Source organism: Oncorhynchus masou, chromosome 15 (genome assembly GCF_036934945.1).
Source record: "Oncorhynchus masou masou isolate Uvic2021 chromosome 15, UVic_Omas_1.1, whole genome shotgun sequence".
NCBI classification, from domain to species: domain Eukaryota; kingdom Metazoa; phylum Chordata; class Actinopteri; order Salmoniformes; family Salmonidae; genus Oncorhynchus; species Oncorhynchus masou.
In genome coordinates, this window is record NC_088226.1 from 23,475,149 (window position 1) to 23,497,186 (window position 22,038).

The 22,038-nt window shown below is 42.9% G+C and overlaps 1 protein-coding gene across 2 annotated transcripts in view; it reads right to left on the reverse strand.

The window, feature by feature from the left end:
* doc2a (double C2-like domains, alpha) overlaps positions 1–22,038 on the reverse strand; it is a 55,558-nt gene that overhangs the window by 7,301 nt on the left and 26,219 nt on the right. For both annotated transcript variants that reach the window (XM_064988822.1, XM_064988821.1), the window contains exons 2-7: positions 12,713–13,044; positions 12,017–12,096; positions 11,169–11,243; positions 10,701–10,810; positions 5,372–5,498; positions 5,021–5,080 (exon numbers count right to left, since the gene is read on the reverse strand). In XM_064988822.1, the coding sequence (XP_064844894.1) occupies positions 5,021–5,080; positions 5,372–5,498; positions 10,701–10,810; positions 11,169–11,243; positions 12,017–12,096; positions 12,713–13,040 (780 nt within the window). In that variant the 5' untranslated portion in view covers positions 13,041–13,044. The remainder of the gene's footprint in view (positions 1–5,020; positions 5,081–5,371; positions 5,499–10,700; positions 10,811–11,168; positions 11,244–12,016; positions 12,097–12,712; positions 13,045–22,038) is intronic.

Consider the following 22,038-nt stretch of genomic DNA (forward strand, 5'->3'; position numbering starts at 1 on the left):
AATTGTGTTTTTTCCCCTAAGGGTCGAGCCGGGCCCTACGGTCTCCTCTGCAAATAGATTCAGTGCACTCGGCCCCTGTGACGTTAAGCAAACGTCAATCTAACCCAGACAGGATGCGGAGGCTAGCTGTCAGTTTAACCAGAGATCTCCAGTTAGTTGAAAGGCCCCAGCCATTCTAGAAAACAACTCCAGGAATTCCCTCCCTTCACTGTCACCTGCTCACTTCTGAAGTTCTGAGAACATCACGATTTCTGACTGGGATGTTTCTGTCTTTGCTGCTGTGCAAGCGGTCTTGAGACCGCTCACCTGGAATAGATCAGCTGCTTGCTAGCATTTGCTTGTCAGGATGGGAGTGGACTCTTTGAAAGTGGTTTTGGATTCAAGGTGTTAGCCAGACGGGCGCAGGCTATTTCATTTGAACCAAGAGATTGATTTTGCAAATGTGGGAGCTGGAGATAGTGGTGGCCGACATTTGAAATATTTGTCATGGGATCTGGTTGGTGGTGCTTCGGACCAAGAAGGTTGTGTATTTCAGTAGATGGTGGGCGGACTTTTGAAAGAAATAGTAGATTAAACTCCATATTTAAAAAAAAAAATCAAATTTACTGGTGGAAAATTCAGTATATCTCTCCAATCCTCCAGCCCTCTACATTGCTGCTCATCTCCCTTCATCTCCCTCCTTCTCCCCCTCTCCCTCTCTCCATCCACCCTTTCCACCCCCCATCTCGCCCTCTCACTTCCTCCCTTTCGCTCCCTCCCTCCCTCCCTCTCTCTCTCCTTCCATCCCTCCAGGCAGTGCCTCTGGTGTTTCTCCTGGTTGGTTGAAGCTCCACTACAGTAATTGTATTGTAACAGAGCGAGCCAGCCCGGTAATGAGCGCACGCTGAGTCAAAAACAACAATCACAAAATGCCAGATCGACCTGAGACAAGACCGAGAGCGAGACAGAGACAGAGAGACACAAGGTCACCATGACTCAACACTGACCATGAAGGCTTTAACATGGACAGTAAACAAAATGTAAGCAAGGTACTACAATTTTGTTTTTCTTTTGCAAATCCGTTTCTTCACCGTTTCTGTCTTTGTCAGGAGATAATTAGTGTGTAGGCAGCATAGAACTCTATTCAATGCTACCTGAACGAAGGTTCACATAGGACATACAGTGCCTTCAGAAAGTTTTCATACCTCTTGACGTATTCCACAATTGTTTGTGTTACAGTCTGAATTCAAAATGAATTAAATATATTTTATTTCACACACAATACCCATAATGACAAAGTGAAAATAATGACAAAGTGTTCACACCCCTGAGTCAATACTTTGTAGAAGCACGTTTGACGGCGATTACAGCTTCAAATTGTTTTGAGTATATATGTATCAGGTTTACACATCTGGAATTGGGGATTTTCACCCATTCTTCCTTGCAGATTTTCCCAAACTCTGTTAAGTTGGATGGGGAGTAGCGGTGAACAGCAATTTTCAAGTCTTCCAACGATTTTCAATGGGATTCAAGTCTGAGCTTTGGCTGGGCCACTCAAGGACTTTCCCATTTTTGTTCTGAAGCCATTCCAGCATTGTTTTAACTGTATGCTTGGGCTCATTGTCCTGTTGGAACATAAATCTTTGTCCCAGTCTTAAGGTAGTTTACAGTCTGAAGCAAGTTCTCAACAAGGTTTTGCCTGTATTTTGCTCCATTCATTGTTCCCTCTATCCTCACCAGTCACCCAGTCCCTGCCGCTGAAAAGCATCCTCATAGCATGATGCCACCACCACCATGCTTCACGCTAGGGGTGGTGTTACATGGATGAAGAGCTGTGCCTGGTTTTCTCCAGACAGCACTTTGCATTCAGGCCAAATAGTTAAATTTTGGCTCATCAATCTACAGAAAATGTTTCCTAATGCTTTCATGTGCCTTTTTGCAAACTCCAGGCGTGCCTTTGTCTCAGGAGTGGCTTCCGTCTGGCCACTCTCCCATAAAGCCCAGATTGGCGAAGTGCTGCAGAGTCTGTTGTCCTTCCTTCTCAGCCAAGGAACTCTGTAGTTCTGTCAGAGTAGTCCATCTTGCCCGGTTGCTCAGTTTGGTCGGACGGCCAGCTCTCGGCAGTCTGTTTCTAAAAACATGTTTTCAGTTTTTCATTAAGGGGTACTGTCTGTAGATGGGAGAGAATTTTTATTTATTTAATCCATTCTGAATTTACGCACTGTATGTGTGCTTGGCGTTTGCTAACAGCTAGTTTGGGAGGAGAGGTCTCAGCAACAACACTCAAAACGTCGCCCGGTGGCTGGCATTGTGCATGACTAAAACCTTTCAAATGGGAGAACACACACACTCACACAAGTGCACACACACACACACACACACACACACACACACACACACACACACACACACACACACACACACACACACACACACACACACACACACACACACACACACACACACACACACATACACACACACACACACACACACACACACACACACGCACACACACACACACACACACACAGTCCTCCACTAATGATCAAGTAAACACATAGAGTCATGCAGGTCAGGTGGGCTGGACAGGAATGCAAATGGCTGTCTATCTGAGGCACTGTGCTAGCTAGCTTGCATATTCAGATGTATCTGATTAAACCACAGATGGCCATCCATCACGACCCTCATGGCCACACACACATACACAAGTGCGCACACACAGCTGTACACACATGCACACAAGAACACACACATGACTGGCCTCCATCCAATCCATGTGAATTAAGAGCTGTCCAAGACAATCAAGCTGTCCAAGGCAATCGAGACACAAAACTCCCACTTTCTTTTCAGCCTCTCTCCGTTTCCTTTCTTCTTCTCTCTCTTGCTTTGATCCCTCCTTCCAAAAACCCTTGGACTAAGTCTCTAGTCTTAACTCCCCTCAGAGAGTTGTCTGTCTGACACCATCTCTTATTTACCGACTTCATTCACATGCATGTGGACAGCTATTTATTCTATTGCGGACTATGTGCTGCAGGTGTACCGCTGATGCAATGTATTGATTTAGGCGTTAATAACTGTGATGCCCTAGCTAGCACATTTGGTTCCTTGGAAGTTGTGGGAACGTATTTTTTTGGTTTCACATTAGTTGTGTGAACGAAACCACACATTTCCTGACTGGTAAGACAATGTTTTTTTAGCCTTCTGAGAACTGAACTGAACATTTTGCCAGTTCTGGGAATGTTTATTTTTAGGTTGCAGGGAAGTTCTGAAAACATTTTAGTTTTCCTGTGAGGTTTTATTAATGCTCTAAGAATGGAAATTACTTGCTATATGGAGGTTTTTTAAATAACTTCCTTAAAACTTTCACTAACACTGCTATCTTATTTTGGGTTAATTTTTTGTTTTACTCCAAGTACACATGCAAACACATTTTTATTGTGACATGGCATCAGTGAGATTCAAGTTAAATCATTTTAAGTTTTCTATCCATAAAATTAGTCCACTGCGCCACCAAGATGGAGTTAGCAAACCATGTATTTTTACTTATACAAAGCTGTTCATTTTAGTCTATTCAAACAGAATAGTCTATTTAGTCTATTCAAAGGAATCAAGCACTCATTAAGATCAGGTGTGGCCAAATAGTGTGCATGGCCAACACACTTAACAAGATAGAGGATAGAAAGAGTTTTGTTGATGCTGAGAACGGAATGTATATGTTTTTTCAAATAACAGTCTTGGAACGTTCTCTGAACACTACTAAAGTTTTGTTGTGGTATTTACAGAATGTTTTCTTAATGTTCTTGGAACAATTTGAGAACAATGACATTAAATAGAACCACGAGGAAACATGTAGGAAACGTTATGCTGAAGCACTGAAATAACTACAGAAGAACTTAGCTTTTTTAATATTCTCTGAACTATTTCAGAACATTCCCAATGTCAAACCAGTTGGAGACCATTCCTGGAACATTACCAAAATGGACATTAAATGTAAACCATGTTTGAACTTTTAGGAAACGTTCTTCTAAAGAACTGAAATGCCACGAAAATATTTTTCTTTTGTCAAGTACCTTAAATGTGCTGAGAATGTTCCAAAGCCAACTATCCTGCACCATTCCCAGAAAGTTGTGGGAAAGTTGTTTGCAAAATAACCATAGAACAATAATAACCACGCTTTCACCAACCTCTAAAAGCAAATGGTTCTCAGAACGTTAGGTGCTAGCTGGGGCATATCTGTTTGCCGAAGCTTCAAAATGTGATGCTTATAAACTGATACCAACCTGAGTTGTTGGCCCTTTCCTATGTAACACTGCCTTGTGTTCTGGATACATTTAGCATTTTAAAAAACTACTGGAATTGATCATATTCATACTCTGTTCTGTTCTCCATTATCTCTCCCCTCTCCTCCCATCTGTTCTCCATTATCTCTCCCCTCTCCTCCCATCTGTTCTCCATTATCTCTCCCCTCTCCTCCCATCTGGACTCCATTATCTCTCCCCTCTCCTCCCATCTGTTCTCCATTATCTCTCCCCTCTCCTCCCATCTTTAAAGGCTGATTTATTTTTCCCCTCTCATATTCCCCGCATCTCATTGAAGTATCTAAGTAACTAAAGACGAAAATAAGGTTGATAATGACTTATAATCAGTCTGCACAAAGTGGCTCCTATTGAAATTCTAATTTAGATCATTAGAGAGAGAAAGAAAATTGATAAACAGAAGCCAGTTAGTTTACCGAGGTGCTCAAACCCTCACATCTGACGTGCTCTTTAATTTAGAATGTTAAAGCTTTGCTAATTGGCCCTGGTTAGGGGTGAGAAGGAGGGAGAGAAATGGAGAGAGAGCGTGCGGGAGAGAGAGAGAGAGAGAGAGAGAGAGAGAGAGAGAGAGAGAGAGAGAGAGAGAGAGAGGGAGACAAGGAGAGGGTTGAGAGATATGGAGACAGAAAGGGGGCGGGGGGAAAGATTGACAGAGAAAGAGAGAGCGGGAGGGAGTGACAAGGAGAGAGAGTGAAGGAGGGAGGAAGGAAAGGGGAAAGCACCTCTCTTAAGTAGCAGGAGATTCCTCGGAGGGCTGTCCCCATGGTGGTTGGAGAGGGAAGCTGGGGAAAGAAGAGGAAGAAATTGAGCTTATTTCTTCTTTGTGCATCTCTGTCCAAAGAAGCTATTACTCAAGGGATTGCAGTTGTGTGTGTGTGTGTGTGTGTGTGTGTGTGTGTGTGTGTGTGTGTGTGTGTGTGTGTGTGTGTGTGTGTGTGTGTGTGTGTGTGTGTGTGTGTGTGTGTGTGTGTGTGAGGGTGTGTGTGTGTGTGTGTGTGTGTGTGTGTGTGTGTGTGTGTGTGTGTGTGTGTGTGTGTGTGTGTGTGTGTGTGTGTGTGTGCCGGGTCTCGTACTGGGGGTGGGTGTTCCAGACAGGTGTGGAAGTGTTTGGTCTGGTCTGGCTTGACGCGCTTCAGGGGAACTCGAGACTCCCCGATGAACTCATTATGAGTCAATTTATCCTCATCACACACTGACAACCTGCAACAGGGAGAAAGAGAGCGAGAGAGAGGTTTTTATTTCATCAACACCTTTATTAGCCCAATATTTACATAATTAAAAGAACAAAATGCACTTAATTATAATGGACCTAGATACAGTTTAAGTCTAAAGTTAACATACACCTTAGCCAAAAATATTTAAACTCAGTTTTTCACAATTCCTGACATTTAATCCTAGTAAAAATGCCCTGTCAGTTAGAAGCACCACTTTATATTAAGAATGTGAAATGTCAGAATAATAGCAGAGAGAATGATTTATTTCAGCTTTTATTTCTTTCATCACATTCCCAGTGGGCCAGAAGTTTACATACACTCAATTAGTATTTGGTAGCATTGCCTTTAAATTGTTTAACTTGATTCAAACGTTTTGAGTAGCCTTCCACAAGCTTTCCACAATACGTTGGGTTAATTTTGGCCCATTCCTCCTGACAGAGCAGGTGTAACTGAGTCAGGTTTGTAGGCCTCCTTGCTCACACATGCTTTTTTCAGTTCTGCCCAGAAATGTTCTATAGGATTGAGGTCAGGGCTTTGTGATGGCCACTAAAATACCTTGACTTTGTTGTCCTTAAGCCATTTCGCCACAACTTTGGAAGTATGCTTGAGGTCATTGTTCATTTGGAAGACCCGTTTTCAACCAAGCTTTAACTTCCTGACTGATGTCTTGAGATGTTGCTTCAATATATCCACATCATTTTCCTGCCTCATGAAGCCATCTATTTTGTGAAGTGCACCAGTCCCTCCTGCAGTAAAGCACCCCCACAACATGATGCTGCCACCCACGTGATGCAAGCCTCCCCCTTTTTCCTCCAAACATAACGATGGTCATTATGGTCAAACAGTTCTATTTTTGTTTCATCAGACTAGAGGACATTTCTCCAAAAAGTACGATCTTTGTCCCCATGTGCAGTTGCAAACCGTAGTCTGGCTTTTATGGGTGGTTTTGGAGCAGTGGCTTCTTCTTTGCTGAGCGGCCTTTCAGGTTATGTTGATATAGGACTCCTTTTACTGTTGGTATCGATAATTTTGTACCTATTTCCTCCAGCATCTTCACTAGGTCCTTTGCAGTTGTTCTGGAATTGATTTTCACAAAAGTACATTCATCTCTTGGAGACAGAACACGTCTCCTTCCTGAGCGCTATGGCGGCTGCGTGGTCCCATGGTGTTTATACTTGCATACTATTGTTTGTACAAATGAACGTGGTTCCTTGAGGTGTTTGGAAATTGCTCCCAAGGATGAACCAATTATTTTTTTGAGGTCTTGGCTGATTTCTTTTGATTATCCCATTATGTCAAGCAAAGAGGCCCTGAGTTTGAAGGTAGGCCTTGAAGTACATCCACAGGTACACTTACAATTGACTCAAATTATGTCAATTAGCCTATCAGAAGCTTCTAAAGCCATGACATAATTTTCTGGAATTTTCCAAGCTGTTTAAAGGCACAGTCAACTTAGTGTATGTAAACTTCTGATCCACTGGAATTGTGATGCCATGAATTATATGTGAAATAATCTGTCTGTAAACAATTGTTGGAAAGATTTATTGAATTATGCAGACCCCGACCCCTGCATCTCATGTGTCCTGGTCTTCCACACTGCCATTTCTGCCTGCCCCAACAGGTAGTTTACTAGACAGTCCCTTCGCCTGTTGGCTACACTGCACCTAGGCCCTCCAACGTATAGGTCCATAGTCAGCCCCAACCCTAGGCCTATACACCACCCACCCAGGAGAGAAAACAATCCTAGGCCTATACACCACCCACCTAGGAGAGAAAACAACCCTAGGCCTATACACCACCCACCCAGGAGAGAAAACAACCATAGGCCTATACACCACCCACCCAGGAGAGAAAACAACCCTAGGCCTGTACACCACCCACCCAGGAGAGAAAACAACCATAGGCCTATACACCACCCAACCAGGAGAGAAAACAACCATAGGCCTATACACCACCCACCCAGGAGAGAAAACAACCCTAGGCCTGTACACCACCCACCCAGGAGAGAAAACAACCCTAGGCCTGTACACCACCCACCCAGGAGAGAAAGCAACCATAGGCCTATGAGAGAGAGAGAGAGAGAGAGAGAGAGAGAGAGAGAGAGAGAGAGAGAGAGAGAGAGAGAGAGAGAGAGAGAGAGAGAGAGAGAGAGAGAGAGAGAGAGAGAGAGAGAGAGAGAGAGAGAGAGAGAGAGAGAGAGAGAGAGAGAGAGAGAGAGAGGGTGGGTGGGGGGGAATAATGTTCAGACTGGGATGGACCTCTGTGTGACAGTTTGATGCAGGAGAGGAATCAGCCCAGAATGAAATGCAAATGTATTATTTATTAATGGGATGAAAATGGAATTGGCAACTCTTTGAGGTGGGCATGTTCAAAGGGCAATGTGTTGCTCAAGTTCAAACCAGCGCTCACTCTCCCAGAACAATACCTAAACATATACACACATACACATACATGTGCACGTACACACAAATATGCGAACACACACACATACATACACACACACACACACAGAGCTCGAGAGATAAACCACTAAATTACTTTCTCACTCTCGCTTTCATGACAAGAAAATGGGCCAACCCCAGCAAAGTTTTAAAGGTCGGCCGGGAATCAGGTGTTGCCTGGGGATACGGCTAATTTGCAGTGTGTTGTGGGCACACACAGGTAATTTACCGTGGATAATCACGGGATGAACCGGAGTGCAGCAGTGTTCCGCTCTTCTCCTCAGGAGAAGCCTCCGAGTGGCTCTGAGAGTGCCATAACGTAATTCAAGAGGATATTACCATGGGCGACAGGCGGAATTATTCTGGCTAAATATACGACACACTGTCTTGCATCCCAAATGGCATGCTACTTCCTTCAGTGCACTACCTTTGACCAGAGCCCTAAGGGCGCTGGCCAAAAGTAGTGTACTATATAGGGAATGGGGTGCCATTTGCCATGCAGCCACTTTCAAAGCCGTTGACAGGAAGAGACGTATTTTCAGAGAAACAACACTTGCTTGCTAGATAAGGCAAGTGTGCGCGCACACACACACACACACACACACACACACACACACACACACACACACACACACACACACACACACACACACACACACACACACACTGCCTTCACTACCTGAATTTTTATTATTTAAATTTGAAATATGTATGGTCACAGAGCTTAATGTTAATGTGTTTACGTTGTGTTTCTTTGTTGATATATGTGTTTTAAACACCCACACTTTCCTATCATTGCCAAAGGTAAATGTCAGTGTGTTCCTCTTGTCCTTATGTAATTGAGCTAGCCTATATATTATGTAGGGTGAATTCGGAAAGAGTGGGACATCATATAACCTGGGACAGCTTGATCCTGACCGTATTTATTTCTTGGTCTGACAAGAGAAAATGTAAATGATTGTTACTAAGCCCTTGCAGAGAAACCACACAATGAAAATCACATAACTTCATTGGTGTGACGTCACAGACAGGGGGCACAGCAAGCATCACACAGGAAGCTCACCCTGCGAAGCACACAGTAAGATAAGTGACATCACTTTTTTCTGTTTTAAGGTTATAAAGATGTCATAAATAATGCACAGTGCCAAACTGTGAACGTGCATACTAGGTACTAGGTGCTAGTGCATCAAAATATAGAAAAATGAAGTTGCCAATATTATGTGTCAATTTATTTATTTAGTTGTCCCCTTTAGTAGCTAAAGTGGGACAGTCTTATAATCTTTTCCAATGGAGGAAAGAGATCCAGTTTAGGGACCCCCTGTACTTAGGTTGGGCAGGACTGGTTCTTGTAGTACTATGTCCAGAGATATTAGAGAAAGGAGAAGATAGGAATCCCAATGGGCAGTGAATGAGAGAGCGAGAGACTATCAACCCAGCAGACTATCAACCAATCGTGTTCACGTTGACATGCTGTGTCCCCCGGGTGCTACTATGCTAATCGTCATGCATTCCCTTCTCAAGTCAGAGTATGAGTTGAGAAAACCGCCTATTTGCCTCAAATTCCAAAGCTATACATACTACAGAGATCAAGGTAATTATCTCGGGAAAAGATTTGTAATGTTGTACTTTTTTGTTCACAAAATTCATGCTAATGCTGGGTTTTGGAGCTAGCGACCCATTGACTCCCATTCACTCCTTGAAGAAGTTTGACCCATTGACGACACATGGGCAACGTACACAGTGAGCGTTAACACAATTCCAATAGAGTGTCCCATCGTCTCAAAAGTATCTCTGCTATATCCTGGCCCTTTTTTTAAATTGTAGAAGTGTTATTTGGGTGAATTCTGAAAAAGTGGGCTACTTTTTGCATTTCCAATCACGGCCTTGTGATTGTTAACTTGTTTAAACGTTTTGCTCACATCGGCCACAGAGAGCGAGATCACACAGAAATTTGGAAAAACAGGGACTTTCACGCAAGGCACAGTGTTATATTCCTCTAAGCGAGTGTAACAGTATAGACTTTACACCCGTCCCCTCGCCCCGACCTGGGCGCGAACCAGGGACGCTCTGCACACGTCAACAGTTACCCTCCGAAGCATCGTTACCCATCGCTCCACAAAAGCCGCGGCCCTTACAGAACAAGGGCAACCACTACTTCAAGGTCTCAGAGCAAGTGATGTCACCGATTGAAACGCCACTAGCGCGCACCACCGCTAACTCGCTAGCAATTTCACATCGGCTACACATAAAAGGCATTTTGCTCATTTGGGAGTTCTCATGGCTGTGTTTCCTTTTGTAATCAGATATCGTCTGCAAGCCCTGCCACATACGACGAGCATCAGCGCCGGTGTAGTAGGATTCCCCCTTCCTCCTATATTGTCCTTTTGCCTCTTTGATGTCTCGTCAGAGGTCGTAGCGGGCTTTCTTGTACGCGTCAATGTCCGTATCCCATTCCTTGTAGGTGGTAACTAGACATTGTCTATGCACTTATTGATGAAGCCCTTGACTGTTGCGGTAAACCCCTTAACGCTGTCAAATGAATCCTAGAACATATCCCAGTCTGTACATACAACTGAAATGTATGTATGCACGCACACACACTCACACACACACACACACACACACACACACACACACACACACACACACACACACACACACACACACACACACACACACACACACACACACACACACACACACACACACACACACACACACACACACACACACACACACACACACACCTGAGTGTCTTCCTATGCATGTCCTCCTCTGTGATCCCAACATAGGTAAGCATTTCATTCCACACCGGATTCAGAGTATTCCGCACTATCTTTGTCTTCAACTTGTTAGCCTGAAAGAGAGAGACAGTGAATAGAGAGAGAGGTGCTCCTACACCTGCATTGCTTGCTGTTTGGAGTTTCAGGCTGGGTTTCTGTACAGCACTTTGAGATATCCGCTGATGTAAGAAGGGCTATATAAATACATCTGATTTGAGAGATGCAGAGAGAGAGAGGGGGGGAGGGAGAGAGAGAAATAAAGGAATGAAGGAAAGATTTTTTTTTAAAGAGAGGAAGGGGAAAAGTATTCAGTAGTGTCAACAAAATCAATCAATAGAGTTCAGAGACATTGATTCCATTCTAACACATTAGAGGGGATGACAACATAGCCGCACCTGTATCAGTATCAGATCCCATAATTACATGGCTCACCTTGCAGGCCCCGGGAAGAAGGTGCAGTTTGACATAGGGGTCTGCTAGGCCGTTAAAATCCATAGGCTTCAGGCCCTGAAAAGAGGAAAGGCAGACAAGAAAACAGAGACAGAAAGAAAGAAAAAGAGAGACTGAACAAAGAAAGAGGGCCAAGAGGCAGGCAAACATGAAGGCTGCTTCTGAAATGGCACCCTATTCCCTATTTGGTGCACTACTTCTGACCAGAGCCCTCTGGGCCCTGGTCAAAAGTAGTGCCCTATGTGGTTTCACCCTAGCAGCGCCCCTGTCTTTGTTTTAAACATTACATTTGCATTGTTTATGTTCTGTTCTAAGAGTAGGACCCATCCAGCATAAGTTATTCACTGAAAACTGAAACGCATTCATGTAAATGGGACCATTCAACTCCACATTAAAGTTAGTCAGAAGTCAAGCTGAGTCTAATTAGTTCCCTTTCATTTGGGATGATTGAGGCCTGCATATTTTAGGGTGAACTATCCCTTTAATCCTCCCCTATGACTGCCTTCATTTATTTACTTCACTAGACTTCACTTTTTCTGGAATGGAATGCAGAAATTCTACAAATGTGTGATGGTAGGGTAAGTGACATCCATGGATGCCGGAGTGGCCCAATCCCAAATCGACCCCTAGACCCTGCGCCCTATGCACTTCTGGAGATCTGAGAGGATTTGAATGGTATCAGAGGGCACGATGGAGCTATTAACATATGTCTTGCATCTGTCACATTCTCTCAGATCTCCAAAAGGGCATAGGGCGCAGGGTCTAGAGCTCGATTTGGGATTGGGCCCAAGGGCAGATAGGAAGCGAGTGAACAGTATCTGTGAGGTTACCTTGGCCCTGAGGATAGTGCAGTGTAGCTTACTGGAGGCTCGCTCGTACCGCAGGTCAAACTCCAGTGTTCCCAAAGCAGCTGTATGGGAGACAACCAGTGGAATGGTTAAAAACCAGTAGCATGTGTCAGAAACAAACACCATCACTCCTACAGTACATGTTCTGCAATTGTGAAAACCCCCATATCAATGACCTAGGGTGGATGAGTCACATAAGTAATACAACACGGCAGCAAAAGTAGGCAAGGTACCTTTATCAATGAACCAATCAATCAATCAATCAACCAATCAATAGTGTCCAGCCATGTCTGATGTGACAATGACCGTAGGAGTTGGCAAGACAGTACACACTGATCTTGGACCAGGCTACATACCTGTCACAATGGAAGCCACAGAATGGACTCACAAAAGGCTTTGAAACCAACCAATGACTGTATGAAAAGAACAGCACACTGACTTCCACAATCTGAAAGCACACACATGCTAAAGACATTACATATAGATGTCACAACAGAGTACATCAATGAAACACTATGCATTTATATGGGATGTAAATCACGTTTATGAGTGCACACACACATACACACACACACACACACACACACACACACACACACACTTATGGGCACACACACACTCCACACCCAACCCCACACACACAAACACACTCAACAGCACGCCAAACCCTGGACTCACTGCAGTCATCACTGTCAGAACTGTTGATCTCCACAGACGTGTCCATGCTGCTCTGTAACGACAAAGACCCGCCCCCTCCCATCGCCCCCGGCAGCAATGGCGTCAAGAGTCCTCCCCTTCCACCACCCCCCATCTCGCTGGCCGCGCCCCCAGGACTGAGGACCCATGGGGAGCCAGTGGGTTTGGGGGAGAGGGGCTCAGAGGTGGGGGACAGGCGGGGAAAGTAGGCGGAGATTGTTCTGATAGGTCGGATGGGGCCTGGGCAGACGTCAATGGCCATGTGTTCCTGGATGGTGATGCTGAGTTTCTTTCCTTTACGCAACGTCATAGAGCTGAAATGGAGAGAGAGGGGGGGAGAGGGGGATGGTGGGGGGGAGGGGGTGAGAGAGGGATGTGGGGTGAGAGATAGGGGATGAAAGAGAAGAGTGGGGAGAATGGGAAGAGAGTGACAGAGGGTGAGGAAGAGCAAAGTACAGGAGGAGAGGGAGAATGAGAGAGAGAAGTGGGAAGAGAGAGGAAACAAGAGAGGAGTGTGGGAAGAGAGAAAGGGGATGGCAGTGAGAAGAGTTGGAGAGAAGGAGATGAGAGAGCGGAGTGTGTGGAGAGAGGGGGTGGATCAGAGTGGGGGGAGAGAGAAGAGTGTATTTCATTAAAGACAATTAGACTGTGTGTGTTAAATATGCTTAACATGGTTTCAAGGTCCAAACTGGTGTTTCAAGCAACACAATTAATGGAAATAATTGACCTTTGCTGTGATGGGCTAGAGACTGACACATTTTGACTCGCACACCTACACACACACACACACACACACACACACACACACACACACACACACACACACACACACACACACACACACACACACACACACACACACACACACACACACACACACACACACACACACACACACACACACACACACACACACACACACACACAGAGAGAGAGAGAGACAGGCACTGACACAAACCCACACGGTTGTCAACACACATCAGGTCGTCCAGCATCAGTCTGTCAAGTATCAGAGCGGTCGGCATGGCAGGAGAGTGACAGAAGACAGGAGACGTGTCATAGTGACTAGTGGAGAGCGAGAGAGACAGAGACAGGGGAGCACTGCAAATGAAGACATTTCTACACTACAACCACTGATGATGACATCACCACACTAACGATGACATGATGCCACTTTAATAATTCCACTTTAATAATGTTTACATATCTTACATTACTCATATCATATGTATATACTGTATTTTATACCATCTACTGCACCTTGCCTATGCCGCTCGGCCATCGCTCATCCATATACTTACATGTACACATTCTCATTCACCCCTTTAGATGTGTGTGTATTAGGTAGTTGTTGGGGAATTGTTCGATTACTTGTTAGATATTACTGCACTGTCGGAACTATAGAAGCACAAGCATTTCGCTACACTCGCATTAACATCTGCTAACCATGTTTATGTGACAAATTAAATTTGATTTGATTTTGACATTACCACACTAATGATATTCATTACCACACTAATGTAAGAATGACATCACCACACTAATGCTATCCTCACCACACCGCAGCCCTTAATTATAACATTACCACACTAATAATGACAACCCCACACTACTTTTATTTTTTGTATTTTTTTTACTATCTTAAAATTCATAATACAAAAATCAACAATTTACATTGGTATATCAAACATGTCTAACAAAACAAAACACAGATATTAACAAGAAAATACTAAAACATTCAAAACATATCTATAAAATAATTACAAAAATTCTAGTGCAATTGTTTTCACTCTGACAAAATGTCATTATAAAGATTCAGGAAGATGTTATTCTTGTTATTCACTAGGGATAATATCTTAACAAGATCTTCTTTGGTATAATTCTGGAATTTTTGTTTGTGTATAAAGTATTTGGCAACAAGAATTTTTAAAAATCACAATCATTTAAATGGTCTTGTTATCATTGCAATAGTAACATATTATATCCTTCATGTCAAAAACATGGGTAGTGTTCGTAATGGTACATAAGTATTCTGCAAGGTTTTCCCAAAATTCTGACACAAATTTACTGTCAAAGAACAAGTGAGTCAGATTCTCACATTCTTTTTCACAGAAAACGCAGATATCATCAACAGCCACAAATTTGGACAACATAGAAGTACATGGATATATCTTACGTTGGATTTTAAAGTGCACTTCCTTAAATGTGTTTGGTATACAATATTTGTAAGGCCTTAACCAAGCTTTTTTCCAGACAATGTCAGGAATAAGCATGTTTCATGTTTCCTCTAGGTCGTAAGTTGGTTCTGTGAATGTAGAATTAGTCTTATATATTTATTACAACAACATTTCTTAGGTAAGCCCACACCTTCCAAACTGAGTTCTGGATAAGCTTTGTGATCATTACCAAAGCTAAGATGAGTTTTAATTAGTATAGTTAGACCACTGGGAACGGCTTTGATCACAGAAATAAACTCTCTGAAAGGTATTGGAAACTCATTCAATGTTATAAATGGTTCATATGTAAGAATATTACCGCTGCTGTCAAAAACATCAAGAACAAAGTCAATATTCCTCTCATGCCAGCTGGGGTATGTCTAAATTATTCCACAAAAGAGCTTTATGTGGGGAAAATTGTGCAGGAAACATATTTTCTAGGCCATTAAAGCTTGTAGGTGAAACCTAGCCAATTTAGTGAGTAATCTCTCAGGAATAGAATTACATTTCAGTAAAAATGGAAGACCTACCAACTTATTAAACACATTATTTGGAATGAATTTCCATATTGAATCAGTATTGATCAAACATCTTTTCAACCAGTTGATCTTGAACATGTTATTTATGTCAACAAAATCCAACACTTCCAGACCTCCTTCAGCTCTTTTATTAGAGAGGACTGACTTTTTTAGTTTGTGAGACTTATTTTTCCAGATGAAGTCAAGAAAGGTCTTGTTGATCCCTTTACAAGTAGAGGGATTTACACATAAAGATAATTAGGGGTACACAAAGTGAGACAGTCCCTCTGCCTTGGACAGAAGTACTCTCCCAAGTATAGAAAGATCTCTTTGTAGCCAATTATTAAATATATTTTATTTTTTCTTAATTTTAGGAGAGAAATTCACATGTTGTCTGACTAAGTGTTTTATTGACAGGTCAATTCCTAAATATTTAGCACAGTCCTTTACAGGAATATATATATATATATATATTATATTTCTTTATCATTAGAGGCATATAAACACAAGATTTCACATTTAGAAACATTCAGTTTTAATCCTTATGCAATAGAGAATGCAGTGATAGCATTAAGGGAATGGGCGACCTGGTCTTTGTCTTTTAAAAAACGAGTAGTTGGGCCAGATGGGACATTTTGATTTCTTTGTTTAAAATGGTTAAGCCATAAAAATTTGCATTATTCAGAATATCTAGAGATAGAAGTTCCACAACCAAAATGAATAAAAATGGTGAAATTGGGCATCCCTGTCGTACACTTCTGTTGATACTGAATTTTTTGGATGTATTAAGGTTTAGTAACACAGAACTATTTGTATCTTTGTAAAACATGTGAATGTCTTTGATAACATTTTCACCGAAGCCAAACAGTTTAAGTGACCTAAAGGGAAATTCATGTTCAATTGTGTCAAAGGCTTTACAGAAGTCCAAAAATAAAACAATGGCATCAGAGTCAATTGCATCTGAATAATCTAGAATGTCCGAGACGAAACGAATGTTAGAGCTTATGTGACGGCCATTCATAAATCCTGTTTGATTCTCATTTATAACGGTATCTATCATTTTCTTGAATCTTTTGGCATAAACCAGAGCAATCTATTTGTAATCAATATTTAATAAAGTAATTGGTGTCCAAATGTCAATGAGAGAAGGGTCTTTATCGGACTTCGGAATCAGTGAAATAAGGTCCCACACTAATGATGTCATCACCACATCAATGATGACATCACCACATTACACCACACTAATCATGACATCACTACATTAAAGGACTGCTAAATGATGGCTTTACCACACGAATGATGACATTCCACACTAATGATGACAGCGCTACACTAATGATGACATTCCACACTAATGATAGCTGTCGTGGATTAGGTTCCTAGTTTCTAAAAGCATTCTATAGACACCAAAATACAGGTTGGTTCCATACGTGTTTCCACCAGTGAGATGAGAGGTTTCTGATGCAGGTAAATTACATGTATTACTCACAAATGTCTTTTGTTTGTCACACATATTCCAGGTTGATAAGTGGTCAAATAAAGCATTTACAATCCAGATAGGGTTTGACAGGTTCCAAGTAATATTAATAGTCAAAAAGTAAAATCCCAACGTGCAGCAAGCAAATTAAATCCAAATGAAATGGTAGAACACTGTAACTCCGCGTGGCGTCTTCCTATATCAGGTGCAATAACCTGGCCATGTTACCCATAAGCCTTAGTGCTACTCCTCCTAGCAAACCCACGTGTCCACTGGGTTTCACATTTGCAACCATAAAAGGCTTTCCATATAAAGCATTTACCATAAAGCTAAGTTTCCATTCAGCAATAAGTATTTCCCATATAGTTTGTATCCAATAGTAAATATAACAGGAATAAACCTAAATAAGTTCCGTACGTTTTCTTTAACACACAAAATGGCTCTAACAATGAAGACACCATATAGAACCTCCAATTACGTTATCTAACCGTGGGCTCATATAGGACACTGTACACAATACAGTAGCAACCTGCATAATGGACATCTTTGCCATATCTATCGTATGTTGTCGTCAAAGTCTTACAACAATACACTATTTTTTACTGTGACTGCAACACATGCTGTCTGTATACTGTATAGAGACTTGATTCCTCGCAGACATTCTTCTATACAGAAATCCGCAGGTAGAGAACTAGCATTCCAAAATGTAGTCTAATTATGTGACCTAAAAATCCAGACTTATACCTTACTCCCCCAAGCAACATTTCGTTCTACAATCTCTATCATCTCCCAACAACAACTGATCCTTGGGCTCCGATGACATGGACGTTGATTAAGACAGCCCCCAGTGCCTCTCTGATTCATAGAGGTTGAGTTAAATGCGGAAGACACATTACAGTGGAATGCAATCAGTTATCACTGACTAGGTATCCCCCTTTCCCTTTCTCTCTCAGTGTGTAGAGAGATGGAGATTGATAAAGTATATTAAGCAGCACTTTGCACTTCGCAGGGCTCCACCACTTGGCACTAGATCGGTCCTGTGAATCTCATTCGATTCTGGACCAATATTCTTGTCTTCATCCTTCATATTTTGATATTGTCTGTGGGCTGTGCTGTCACACTGATACGTATGTGAGCGTGGTTAAATGACAGCGGGTGTCGAATGAATGTGTGTGTGTCTGCGTGCGTGTGTGTGTGTGTGTGTGTGTGTGTGTGTGTGTGTGTGTGTGTGTGTGTGCGTGCGTGCGTGCGTGCGTGCGTGTGTGTGTGTGTGTGTGTGTGTGTGTTTTTATATCAAAGTAGGGGGCTGAAGAAAAGGAGTACATTGGAAGCCATTATAAGTAAAGTAGCCTGCTGAGCCGGAACAGAGTGCAGTGATATGACATGAGAAACCATTCAAAACTAGCAGAAACCATCCAAAGATAATAGATACCTTATTACAATGACAATTTGATAGGCAGAGCACCTTATCACAGACAGTAATGCTACTATAATAATCGTAGCTGTGAGAAATAAGGATCCCAAGTTAATTTCACTGCAGTAAGAATGAATCACCATCCTTCTGAGGTGACTAATCATGGAAGGAGCACTAATTAGTACAGTCCACTCCTGATAGGCCTCTCTTCCAAAGATTTGACAGAAAGCTGTTGCTCAGTAGATTACATCCTTCCCGGATTCGAAATAGCACATTAGAAACTCTCCAATCTGGGCCTCCCGAGTGGCGCAGTGGTCTAAGGCACTGCATAGCAGTGCTAGCTGTGCCACTAGAGATCCTGGTTTGAGTCTAAGCTCTGTCGCAGCTGGCCACAACCAGGAGACCCCTGGGGTGGCGCACAATTGGCCCAGCATCGTCCGGGTTAGGGGAGGGCTTGGCCAGCCGGGATATCCTTGTCCCGTCGCGCTCTAGCGACTCCTGTGGCGGGCCGGGTGCATGCACGCTGACACGGTCGCCAGGTGTACAGTGTTTCCTCTGACACATTGGTGCGGCTGGCTTCCGGGTTAAGCGGGCATTGTGTCAAGAAGCAGTGAGGCTTGGTTGGGTCGTGTTTTGGAGGACGCACAGCTCTCGACCTTTGCCTCTCCCGAGTCCGTATGTGAGTTGCAGTGATGGGACAAGACTGTAACTACCAATTGAATACCATGAAAAAGGGATGACATTTTATTTAAAGTCCAATCTGGATTTAGAATAAGTGCGCTGAGACTGTACTTGTGAAAGTTGTAAATGAAGTACTGCTGACCGTGACCATGTTCTGTTCTCATTCTTTTAGATTGAAGCTTTAAATGGATCACACCGTTCTCATTAAGCAGCTGGACGACTTGGTTAGCCTCTGAGGTTTTTAACTTGTTTAAATGTTATCTTACTGATCCTTATGAATTTGTGCAACTGGGTTAGAAATAATCTGAACGTTCCAAAGTTGAATTTGGAGTTCCACAAGTCTTTGTGCCTGGACCCCTATTGTTTTCCTTATACAGTGCCTTCGGAGAGCATTCAGACCGCTTGACATTTGCCACATTTTGTTACGTTGCAGCCTTATTCTAAAATTTATTAAATAAAACATTTTCCTCAGCAACCTACACACAATAAACCATGATGAAAAAGTGAAAACAGATTGTTTGAATAAAAAAATAAAAAAATGTTTACATAAGTATTCAGACCCTTTCTTATGAGACTCGAAATTGAGCTCAGCCTCATTCTGCCAAAAAAAAACTGCAGCATTGAAGGTCCCCAAGAAGTGGCCTCCATCATTCTTAAATGGAAGAAGTTTGGAACCACCAAGACTCTTCCTAGAGCCGGCCGACCTGGCCAAACTGAGCAATCGGGGGAGAAGGGCCTTGGTCAGGGAGGTGACCAAGAACCCGATGGTCACTCTGACAGAGCTCCAGAGTTTCTCTGTGGAGATAGGAGAACCTTCCAGAAAGACAACCATCTCTGCAGTACCAATCAGGCCTTTATGGTAGAGTGGCCAGACAGAAGCCACTCCTCAGTAAATGGCACATGACAGGCCCACTTGGAGTTTGCCAAAAGGCACCTAAAGACTCTCAGACCAAGAGAAACATGATTCTCTGGTCTGGTGAAACCAAGACTGAACTCTTTCGCCTGAATGCCAAGCATCAGGAAACGTGGTACCATCCCTACGGTGAAGCATGGCGGTGGCAGAATTATGCTGTGGGAGACTAGTCAGGATTGAGGCAAAGATGAATGGAGCAAAGTACAGAGAGAGATCCTTGATGAAAACCTGCTCCAGAGCACTCAGGACCTCAGACTGATGGAGAAGGTTCACCTTCCAACAGGACAATGACCCTAAGCACACAGCCAAGACAATGCAGGAGTGTCTTCAGGACAAGTCTCTGTATGTCCTTGAGTTTCCCAGCCAGAGCCCGGACTTGGACTTGATCGAACATCTCTGGAAAGACTTGAAGTTAGCTGTGCAGCAATGCTCCCCAGCCAACCTAACAGAGCTTGAGAGGATCTGCAGAGAGGAATGGGAGAAACTCCCCAAATATAGGTGTGCCAACCTTGTAGCGTCATACCCAAGAAGACTCGAGGCTGTAATTGCTGCCAAGTGTATTTCAACAAAGTACTGAGTAAAGGGTGGGAATACATATGTAAATGTGATATCTCAGTTATTTATATTTTTTAAACACCTTTTTAGCATGGCCTTCAAACTGTAATTTCCTGTTACTTAGCTTTTCCTTTAAATCATTGTCTTTATTATTATTTGATATATTTTTATTCATTTCAATTGTTGCTGTCTGTTTTATGCTTCTTTATTAATCTCCTTCATTCTTCCTGAATAATTATTTGTTTAACTTATTTGATAAGTGCACCTCGGAAAAGTCACAATCTGTTTAAGTGCACTACAGTTTTCAAGTCCCAACTAAACTACCTTCTTTTTAGAAACTGCACACTGTCACGACACTCCAAAACAGCTGTGTTTAAGCTATCAAGACCGGGATTCAATCAAAGGTGTGTTGTCAACAAGCGCGTTGCACTTTAGAGGTAATTTACTCTTGAGCCGACATCTGCAGTATTTACCATGAATGTCTGGGAAATTACCTGACACATTGTCAATAGTGCAGTGTGCAGCTCCACAATGCGCCATTGAATGAATTCCGGCAGTAGAGTCTGTCTAGAGTCGATTCAAGGAGCTGTTGGATGAGGGAAATCACAGATGAAAGGAGAGAATAACTCATCTCAATGGAAATCCGATGAACAGCGCAACAAACTGTTGCTCTGTAATATCCATATCAATGGGAGAGCATTTACAATGCAACACTCATGTGCTCAATGCTAGAGAGAGAGAGAGAGAGAGAGAGAGAGAGACCAGTGGTAGTTCCAAAACTTTTCTACAGGGGTTAAAATACACCATTGTTTAAAAAAAATGTTTTAATGGTGTTAAGAATTCAGGACAGAGGACCAACACTTTAACTAGTTCCCTTGAACGCAGCTTCCTAGCAACCCAACAAGCACCAGTTGCTACTAATTGCCAATCAGCCTCCACACATGTCCTCACTCTCCTTAATCCCCACTGCCACCCTACTTTAACTTGAACAAACAAACATTCCTCCTCTCGTTCTGCGGTGCATATTGCACCTTGCTCAGAGTAGCTACTCTGCAATTGAGGGAACTTGTGCGCTATCAGAGCGTGTACTCTGAACTGGAGGTTTTCCGTTGTGACGGGAGTAGAACAGAGTTGATATTGGGGGGTTGTTATTCTGTGTGGCCACTGCTCATGCTCTCAAAATGTTGGCGCCCGGGGAAGACACGTTTCCGCGGTGAGCAGGATGTTTATGAGATGGAGTTATGTCGGGATGCCACCGGGCCGCAAGCAAAGTTGGGAGAAGAGGAATATTGGGACGGGTACACAGAGAGGTGGATTTATGGGGAGGAAGAGGTCGAAGAGAATGAGGAAAGCAGAGGTTGGATATGAATTTGAGGAAGATGGCGATTTAAATGGGATGGGGTGTTGAAGAAGATTGGTGTCAAGTGTAAACAGAGTGAGCCGTGCGCCAAACCCGAGTTCTAGAGGTAAAATGGAAGTGAATGAGGGTGAGTTAAGTGAGCTGGATGGTGTGGTGAAGAGCTCGGAACCTGAG